The sequence below is a fragment of the Macrobrachium nipponense genome, chromosome 13 (assembly GCF_015104395.2).
Source record: "Macrobrachium nipponense isolate FS-2020 chromosome 13, ASM1510439v2, whole genome shotgun sequence".
NCBI lineage: Eukaryota > Metazoa > Arthropoda > Malacostraca > Decapoda > Palaemonidae > Macrobrachium > Macrobrachium nipponense.
In genome coordinates, this window is record NC_087206.1 from 291,578 (window position 1) to 301,951 (window position 10,374).

Below are 10,374 nucleotides of genomic sequence, written 5' to 3' on the forward strand. Positions count from 1 at the left end.
ATACAAAAGGACCTAGCGAGAAGCACTTCTCATAGGTCACTCTCACATCCTTCAGATAATGAGATGCAAAACACTGAATTGCACCTCCAATATGTAGTCTCAATGATATTCTTTAGAGACATATTCTTTTGGAACGCCAAGGACGTTGCTACTGCCCTCACTTCATGAGTCTTGACCTTTAGAAGACCGAAGGATTCCTCCGAGCAGTTCTTGTGAGCGTCCGTAATAACGCTTCTCACAAAGAAAGCCAAGGCGTTCTTGGACATGAGTCTTTTGGGGTTCTTCACCGCACACCAAAGACCTTGTTGACAAGCTCCCATCTGTCTCTTCCTCTCTAAATAGTATTTAAGAGCTCTCACTGGACAGAGAGATCTCTCTATCTCTCTGCCTACCAGGTTAGATAGGCCTTTTACCTCAAAACTTCTGGGCCAAGGTTTTGACGGGTGTTTTCGTTCTTTGCCAGAAACATTGTCTGGAAAGAACAGATGGCAGCATCTCCTTTGAACCCCACCGTGGAATCCAGAGCGTGTAATTCGCTCGTCCTCTTGGCTGTAGTGAGAGCCACCAGGAACAAGCATTTCCTAGTGACGTCGCGGAAGGACGCCAGATGTAAAGGCTCGAATTTATCCGATGAAAGGAATTTCAGGACCACGTCTAGATTCCAACTAGGTGTTCTAGGAGTAGCTGCTTTCGAAGTCTCAAAAGATCTAATTAGATCGTGTAGATCTTTGTCGTTAGCAATGTCCAGGCCTCGATTCCTGAATACTGAAGACAGCATGCTTCTGTATCCTTTTATTGTCGAGACAGATAGGTGTGATTCCTCTCTCAGAAAGAGGAGGAAATCGGCAATATTCACTATAGAGGTACTGGAGGAGGACAGCTTCTGACCCTTACACCACCTCCTAAAGACTTCCCACTTGACTGGTATACTCTTCTCGTCGAAGCTCTGCGGGCTCTAGCGATAGAGCCCGCAGCTTGCGAGAAAAGCCTCTCGCTCTGACAAGTCTTTCGATAGTCGAAAGGCAGTCAGAGCGAGACCTGGGAGGTTGTGATGAAACCTCTCGAAGTGGGGTTGTCTGAGTAGATCGTGTCTGTTTGGAAGCGATCTGGGGAAGTCCACTATCCACTCCAGTACCTCCGTGAACCATTTTCCTGGGCTGGCCAAAATGGGGCTATGAGTGTCAACTTCGTGCTCTTCGAAGCTACGAACTTCCTGAGCACTTCCCCCAGATTTTGAACGGGGGAAAGGCGTATGCGTCCACACCCGACCAATCCATGAGAAACGCGTCTATTGCGAAGGCTCTCGGATCTTCCACTAGAGAGCAAAAGATCTCTATTCTTTTGGAGAGGAACGTCGCAAACAGGTCTATGTGAGGTCTCCCCCACAGGGAGATATGCCTCTTTCTTCCGTCCAGGTTAACAGGTTTCTTGTCAACTGATAGAGGGAGAAAGAGTGCGTGCCTCCTTGCTTGCGTATGTAAGCCAGAGCCGTGGTGTTGTCCGAGTTTATCTGTATCACCCCGTCTCTGACTATCTCTTCGAAGAACTTTAAGGCTAGGTGTATGGCCACAAGTTCCTTGCAATTGATGTGCCAGGACACCTGTTCCTTTGTCCAGGTGCCTGACACCTCCCTTGCTCCTAGCGTCGCTCCCCATCCCGACTCCGAAGCGTCGGTAAATAACACTTGGTCTGGGTTCTGCAGAGCAAGCGATACGCCTTCGTTCTTTTGAAGTGGAGGGATCCACCACTTCAGATGATCTTTTACATCTTGTGGAAGTTGGAAGATGTCCGAGAGTTGACCCGTCTTGTTCCAACTCCACACCTCTTTGAGGAAAAACTGAAGAGGGCGAAGGTGAAGTCTCCCTAGCGAGAAGAACTTTTCCAATGAGGACAGGGTCCCTAAAAGGCTCAGGTAATCCCTCGCTGAGCTGTTCTTTCTCTCTAAGAAGCTCGAGATTCTCGACAAACCTCGAGCGATTCTTTCTCGCGAAGGATATACCCGAAAACCCCGAGAATCCATCTGAATCCCCAGATAGACCAAGTTCTGGCTGGGGATCAGTTGTGACTTCTCGAGGTTGACGAGCAACCCTAGCGAATCTATCATGTTCCTTGTTACTTCTAAGTCCTCCAAGCACTGAATCTTCGACTTGGCCCTGATCAGCCAGTCGTCCAAGTAGAGGGAGATGTTTATCCCCTCTAGGTGAAGCCATCTTGCTACATTCGCCATCAGGTTGGTGAATACTTGTGGGGCTGTAGACAGACCGAAGCACAGAGCCCTGAACTGAAAGATCTTGTCTCCTATTACAAAGCGAAGATATTTCTTTGACAAATGGTGAATGGGAACGTGGAAATATGCGTCTTGCAGGTCCAGAGAGACCATCCAATCTCCTGGACGAAGAGCCGACATTACAGAGGCGGACGTTTCCATGCGAAACTTCTTTTTCTGTACGAAGCGATTCAGAGCGCTTACGTCCAGAACTGGCCTCCACCCCCCCGATGCCTTTGGTACTAGAAAAAGGCGATTGTAAAATCCGGGGAGTGTGGATCCTGCACAAGTTCGATGGCCTCTTTTTCCCACATTTGCTCCACCATTTGAAGGAGAGTCTTTCTCATTAACGGGTCTCTGTACCTCGCTGACAGTTCCCGAGGCGTAGATGTTAGGGGCGGGCTGTCGTCGAAGGGGATTACATATCCCTTCTTCAGGACCGACACTGACCAAGGGTCGGCTCCCCTTTTTGCCCATACTCCTGCAAAGTTCAGGAGTCTGGCGCCCACTGGTGCTTGGAGGAGCAACAAGTCACTTTGATTTCTTGCAGGGTCTAAATGAAGACCTTCCTCTCTTTTCAGAGCTCTTCTTTCTGGCAGGGGGACGAGCCGCTGCACCTCCACGAAAGGGCTGCTGAGGAGGACGAGATTCCTTCTTAACCGTCGACACTACAGGGCGTCCTTTCTTGGACGTTTGCGTTAGTAGGTCTTGTGTCGCCTTCTCAGTTAGCGAGCGAGATATATCCTTCACTAACTGAGAAGGAAACAGATGATCTGATAGAGGAGCGAACAGTAAGGCAGTCCTCTGGCTCGGAGAAACCCCTTTCGATAATAGGGATCCATAAACTGATCTCTTTTTCAGGAGACCAGCACCAAAAAGGGAAGCCACTTCACCCGAACCGTCCTGTACTGCCTTGTCCATGCAGGACAGGACGCTATGGAGAATTTCTGGGTTTTTCAGAAACTCCGGATCCTTAGATTTGTTGGCCAGAACTCCGAGTGACCAATCCAGAAAATTGAACACCTCTAAAGTGACAAAAAGTCCCTTTAGAAAGTGGTTCAACTCTGAAGTGCTCCACGTCGCTCTGACCGATCCTAAGGAGTGAAGTCTAGAGGCCTCCACTAAATTGGAAAAGTCGGCATCTGCAGAGGCAGGTAGAGAAAGACCCATAGTCTCTCCTGTCCCATACCAAATACCTCTCTTCCCGTGCAATCTGGAAGGAGGCATGCAGAATACCGTCTTTCCTAACTCCTTCTTCTTGTCCATCCAAGAATCTAAAGAATGGAGTGCCTTCTTCATAAATATCGCAGGCTTCATTTTTAAAAAGGCCGACGATTTTGCCGTAGCTGAGCTCGAAAAGAGCGAACGAGGAGGAAGGAGGAGCCGCCGGACTAAGAGAATCTCCAAACTCTTGAAGTAGTAATGAGGCTAAGACTTTATAACTAGAAAGTCCCTCATTAGCAGGAGGTTCGTCATCAGACAACTCGTCTAACCCTCGATCAGACGAAGGAGAAAGTTCACGTTTGGAGGGAGAGTCCTTCCAAGACCTCCTATGTTCTGAAGGAGAGGAGCTCCTATTTGGAGAAGAGTCATAATTTGGAGAAAGAGTTATAACCTCCAGGAACGAGTCCCCCCGACCTCTTGCCTCCTGGCTCTTGGAAACTCTTGTCCATCCCTGACTCCTGTCCTGGCTCCTGGACTCCTCCTGCCTCCTGGACGTCCTGCCGTCCTGAACTCCCGGACTCCTGCCTCCTGACTCCTCCGGACTCCTGGCCCTGCCTTCTTGCCTCCGCTTCCTGGCCTCCTTGGACCTGCCCGGTCCTCCTGCCTCCTTGGCCTCCTTGCCTCCTGGCCTCTTGCCTCATGTCTCCCTTGGCCTCATGCCTGGATTGCCTCTGGCAGCCTCTAACTCCTGGCTCTGGGGTCTCATGCCTCCTGGTTGACTCCTCACCTCCTGGCTCTTGGCTCCTGCCTCCTGGGTGACTCCCTCACTCCTGGCCGGTGCCAGACGTCTGATCGTTTCATCCAGGTTCGTACCGGAAACCTCACCTCGAGTAGGAGTATCGATCCTGGAGGCAGATACCTCCATACGCCTGGAGGATCTTTTAATAGGAAGGGAAGTGTCTTTCCTTCTAGGAGGCTCCTTTGACAGGACTCCTACAAACGACGAAATCTGTTCCTGCATCGCCATCATGAACCTCTTTGTAGCCTCCTCTTTATCCTCTTCGGGAGGAGGGGAAGGAGGAGGGGAGGAGTCCATAGCCTCCACCTCCTGCCTCCTTCTCACTCTAGTTGAAAGAATGGCTCTTCTTGCCTTCTTCACTCCCGATGGAGACTCCTCAGGGAAGTTTTCAGGGCTCGAGTCAATATTCGGAGCCTTCCAACTCCTCTTGAGAGGCCGAGATCGATCTGAATCTCTCCAATCACGTCTCGGTGATGAAGATCCCGACGACGAGAAACACTCACGTAGGACGCTTTTACAATAGCGGTCCTTGGCAGTCTGGGGTGTCACAGAAACCGCCGAAGGGACACCTGATCGGTGGGGATTCTCCACAACCTCCTTTCGGCTTTCGACATTCCTTCTCCTCTGGGCATGTGAGCTTGGAAGAGGTCTAGACCTAGGAGCGTTGCTGAGCCGACCAGATGCCCCCTCCACTACAACTGGGGACACTCATATCACTGTCCACTGAAAAATCACTAGCCTTACCTTGTATGGCAGCCATTTTGTTTTCCATCAACTTGAAGGCTGCTTTTAGATCCGCAAGTTCTTTTGCTGGATCTACAGGTTCTGCAATAGGAGAAGGGGCTGCAATGGAAGGAGAAGTAGCAATACTTACCCTTGGGAAGATCCCAAGCTTGGAATTAGTTCAGATCTAGAACTACTTACAATTCTATGAGAAGCCTTCCTCACTCTTTCTCTGTGTAACTTTTTTAAATAGTAGTTAGATTCTTCCATTCGTTCTCACTCAAGTTCTCACATTCCTTACAAGTATTAGTAAAAGAACATTCATACTCCCTGCACCTCTTGCATACCGTGTGAGGGTCTACCGAAGCTTTCGGCAACCTCACCTTACAGCCTACATTCACACAACGTCTCACAACCATACCAGAGTCAGACATTATTAAAGAAAATTCCAAAATCAAGTCCACAAAACAGTCCACAAAAGCGTATGCCAATCCAACAATCCAGATACGTCACCAAAAGTCGGTCAAGAAGATCAATTGCCGGTGAAAAAAGAAAAACCAATCGAGAGGAACCAACAACAATGTTGATGGTCCGGGCGACAGAAGAATTCTGATTAGAAAACGGGGATGGTTCCTAGTCCTGCCACCCAGGGCAGGGCGGTAGATCACCTGACCTACCTGTAGCGTGTGCCGCGAAATTTGAAATTCTGTCGGAGACGACGGAGTCTATAGCTAAGTATATATCTGGCAGGGAAGTTGAATGTATAAAATCTCAAATTACCAGACTCTACCGTATTTGGAAAAATTTACCAATTTGATCACTCCTTTGTGAGCATTACTTCTAAATCACACAAAATTGCATTCCTCTGTTCCCAGAGTCCTTCAATTTACTTTGGTTTAAAAATAAAAATTGATATCTTCAAAAGATGGTCTATCGATCACTACTCATTTTATTTTCTCCCTCTTTACAGTTTCAAACATAAAACAAAAGTCAATAACTGAAAAAAGTAAATAGACAGTTGCCCTTACCTCAAAAACGCTATGTCCCCACTCAGATGTCAGAGCCATTAAATGTGCTTGATCCTGTAAGCTGTGAGACTGAGTTAATGGTTTCGAATTCCCTGTCTCATGTGGCTGATTTTCTCCAATATAAGTCATCCTGTAGTGCTGAAATCATAAAAACACAAGAATAAATGGAAGCGTTTCAAAGAACTAGAATTATGTAACTGTACAGTTCTAACATCTTTTAAACAAATTAAACCTTAACCATAAATAAAAAAGCCTCGAGTTAAAAGTCTCGACAGTGAAAAGTTCATTTGAAACAAACACTTGCCATGAAATAGCAATAATAATAATCATGTGTAATACCAAAAATACAGATGGGTTTGGGACTAGCTCTCTCTTGTCTGTCTGTCTCATTCCAGTGACTGAAGTTTGCCATCAATGCATGCTGATGAAGTTCAATAAATTGCCTCACACACTTAAAAGCCTTGAATACAATTTATACACCCAAAAAGGATGCTTTGCATGGAACACCGTCTCAAACAAATGTTTTTGTCCCTTGTATAGGCTAGCTCATTATGGTCCTACTCTTGTGCCCTGGCTTATATAGACAGCCATGTAAGTGGATATGTTAAAGAGAGTTTTTGAGAGAGAGAAATAAGCACTATACATTGTTGACACTGAACTTTCAAAGACCATCACTCTGGTAGTAAACAACCAAAACATTAAAACTGCCAAATATGAAGTAATCAGTAACTTTTAAGATAAATTAGAGGATGGGGGGAAGGCTGGTTGGGAAGGATGCTCTGCACTGATAGCTCAGATTAGTAAAAATGTCCTTATGCCAGGAGAGGTCCTTGCTCAGATGAGCGGCCTGTTAAATGGGGACCCCTCCTACAGCAGGTAGGATGCTGAGATTTTTTATTCTCTAACAATGACACACAGGAAGTGCATACTTCTTCATACTACTTCTCTTTTGCTTTAAGCATTTTTCAACACTGCTATTGTGAATATTCAAAAATCTTACTTCACCTTTCTGCAAAAACAAAAAATGATAAAAATTTCTCTGTGATCATCATTGTTGAACAAATAAATGAAAGAAGTACTATTGGGTCACTTTCAGCCTTCCAACACTCAAGACAGTGAAAAGAGGGAGTTGGAATGGTAAGACAGCAAGATAAAAGATTATACAGCAAGAGGGAAGAAAGGAAGCAGAAAAAGTAGTAAAATTCAGCTCAATGTGGTCAATACATCTTTTGTAATGATGTTTCCTGAAACTTTTTTTTGTCACTCATTCTTTTCTTGTTTTCCCTGCTTACTTGCATTAGTTTCGCAAGAGTTTAGGTGCTTTTAATAACAGATTCCCAATCTTTAACCAGAACCATCATAGTAACATTTCAAGAATTGTAAAAATCTTTCAAAAATGCTGGTTCACATAAAATTTTTTTAGCCAATGAGGCATCTATGCAGTCGGTGAAGTGTACTCGATACAGAATAAACCAGGTATATTGGTTTTCAAAATGGCACTTACAATACACTAAAGCTAGTACTACTTACATGACTTGATATGCCAAATATAGTTTTCCCGGTTGTTTTTTTGTGATTCTGACAACCTGACATCAATTTCTTTAGAAAACACCTGGTTAATGGATTATAATCCTGGCCCCATGTGCCTAATAATTATAGGAGACCAAGGAGGGAGTTCTGGGTTTTGGTTAGGCTGTTTGGGTGCAGGGGCCACCATTTAACTTGTTGTTAATGGGTGTTGTTGTTGTTATTGTTCCTGTGATTTAGGCCACCCTAGTTAGGCTTTGTGGGTGGGGTCTAAGAGAGGGAAAGCTCCTGGTCCAAACAGGATGTCGAACCCTTTGTTAAGTTAGGTTATGTTAGCATGCTAGCAAGCAACCCAGTCTCTCACTCTGATTTTCTGTGTGCCCTAGGTCAGGGTAGATGGGGGGAAATAAGGTGGCAGGGAGGGTTTCCAGTTGGTCATCCCCCTCTTTGAGCAGTGCGGGAGATTTGGTGCCCAGGTGAAGTTAGATTAAGATGCTCTGCATTATGCTAATATGCATTTTCCTCTACCCATAAACTCGTTTCTCGTGTCCCCATCACTGTTAGATTTAATTGGGGGGGTGGGGGGGGGTTGGGGGGGGTTGAAATAAAAAATTTGGAATTGAAATTAACATAAATTTTCCACAATACCATAAAAACTATAAGAAAGCATTTACTTTACATTTGAACTGTGCGTATTACCTAAATAGCCTACCTAATAGAAGCATTTATATCTTTTATTTCCTAACTGCCGACATATTCATCTAAGTTCTTAACACAACAAATAAATTAAGAGAAATTTGTGAAAATTCTACTACATGCTAAAAATTAGGTTGAAAAATTTGCATTTCAATCTATCACTGGCAATAGACAACATTTCCACAACTGCGTGACAGCAACAAAACATTCAAGTAAGACTTAGTGTTGAGAAAATTGCTAAACAAGAGCAATTATATTGTATAAGATAATTATGATCTGGAGATCATCTAGTACTACCTATCTGAAGGAGCATGACACAAATTAACCTATGCTCTCCCTAGGCCTATCCCAAGCGCATTTTTGTTCAGTGCACATAACCTAGCTTTGGTTCAAAGGATTCATATGAAGTCAGTAAAACTAGAGACTAGGCCTACTAGGCTACAGTGGCCTGGTTCCTGCCAGTTGCCAACTGGGGTAATTAGTACCACCTTTTAGGCATGTCTTTGTTAATGTTTATGTCTGCTGTTTAGGTTTATAATGTTTATCTTTAATTGAGAATAAATTCATCCCCAAGACGCAGGAACTAAACATGGGACCAAGGTCATTTTGTATGTAAACTTGTACCTACCAAACCTAGAGCTGTGTGGCAGTAGCCTTCAGTTTTACTTATGAGGTCTGTCTCCAATTAACTAAAGGGTAACCTAGGCCATAGCTACATTATGTCACTACCAAGTCTTTTGGTGTGATATTTTGTTTGTATGGCCTTTTTATGTTGCCTGGAACCAGTGTTATTCAACAACGGGACCAACGGCTTTACACGACTTCCGAAACACGCCAAGAGTGAACTTCTATCACCAGAAATACACATCTCTGACCCTTCAATGGAATGCCTGAGAATTGAACTCGCAGCCACCGAGGTGGTAGGGCAAGAGCTAACCGACTACGCCACCGAGGCGCTTTTTTGGTACGATATAAATTTTTTTGATAGTCCTGGACATACCTAATACGATACTTAGGTGGGGATTAGTAGGCCTACTTTCACAATCACGTTATAAACCCAGGAGAGCGAAAACTTATACTTCTGATGTAAATAAAATAGGTAGGTAGCTAACCTTTCTACTGCCTGAAAAGGTAACAGACAAAGATAAGACATTAGGACGTGTAAAGTTTCATCGGCCTATAGTCTCATTCTGACGTAAACACGTAGTTTTATAAGGCCATTTTTTGATCGACCTTGATTGACTTAAGATCCTATAGGATCACAGACTACTAAGTAGTCTTTGTTTAGCTCAATCTAAACCTGTCATACCAAAGTGTTTAGGACAACCTGGGGTGTTTATAATGAAAGGAAAGTGTCTTTTGATAAAAATATATATAGGTAAATAAAAGTATTTTTAAGGTCATTCTGATCGACCATGATTGACTTACGATCCTATAGCTAGCTAGGATCATAGACTATACGTAGTCTTTGTTTAGCTTAATCTAACCCCGTCATACCAGTGTTTAGGACAATCTGGGGGCGTTTTGAGGTCATTTTGATCGACCCTGATTGACCTAAGATCCTACAGTCACCCGAATGTCGTCCTTACAGGATCATAGAACGTACTCTTTGTTTAACTCAATCTAAACCCGTCTAACCGAAGTGTTTAGGACAACCTGGGGGTGTTTTCAATCAAAGGAAAGTGTCTTTTGATACAATATATATACAAAACAGCAAATAATAAGGGAAACTTGGAAAATTGACGAATAATATCAACGTAAGAGTGTTCAACTTGTCACTTTTGACACTTACGTCGGTCCGGCTCTGCGAGTAGTCGCTCATCTTCGCGAGGCGGCGAAATCCGTCCTATCCTCTTCAAAATCGCACAGGAGGCTCCGGCGGGACTAAACGACTTCCACGACGGAGGCCTTCGGAGGTAAATCGGGACAGGAGGAGGATGGAAAGTCGGTCATTTGAGCGACGGGGACGAGAGGAGCGACGGTCGTCCCTCTCCCTCTTTCTCTCTCTCTCCCAGAACGAATGTAAACAAAGGCGTATTCTCGATCGTCACCCTCCCGAGGAAAACCGTTTCGGCAACAAAATGGGGAAAACAGCCTATTCTTCCAGGGGGGGTGGGCTTCATGATGATGTCACGCCCGAATATATTTCCCCCAGGGGTCTGTTTGCCTCG

General features: G+C 44.9%; 1 protein-coding gene across 2 annotated transcripts in view; it reads right to left on the reverse strand.

Moving 5' to 3' along the window:
• Positions 1-10,374, reverse strand: part of LOC135225581 (uncharacterized) — a 28,851-nt gene extending 18,477 nt beyond the window's left edge. Inside the window, exons 1-2 of one of the 2 annotated variants that reach the window (XM_064264861.1) lie at positions 9,996-10,374; positions 5,981-6,118 (exon numbers count right to left, since the gene is read on the reverse strand). In XM_064264861.1, the coding sequence (XP_064120931.1) occupies positions 5,981-6,118; positions 9,996-10,025 (168 nt within the window). In that variant the 5' untranslated portion in view covers positions 10,026-10,374. Of the gene's footprint in view, positions 1-5,980; positions 6,119-9,995 lie in introns of those variants that run through there. The other variant, XM_064264860.1, reaches the window with a different exon arrangement.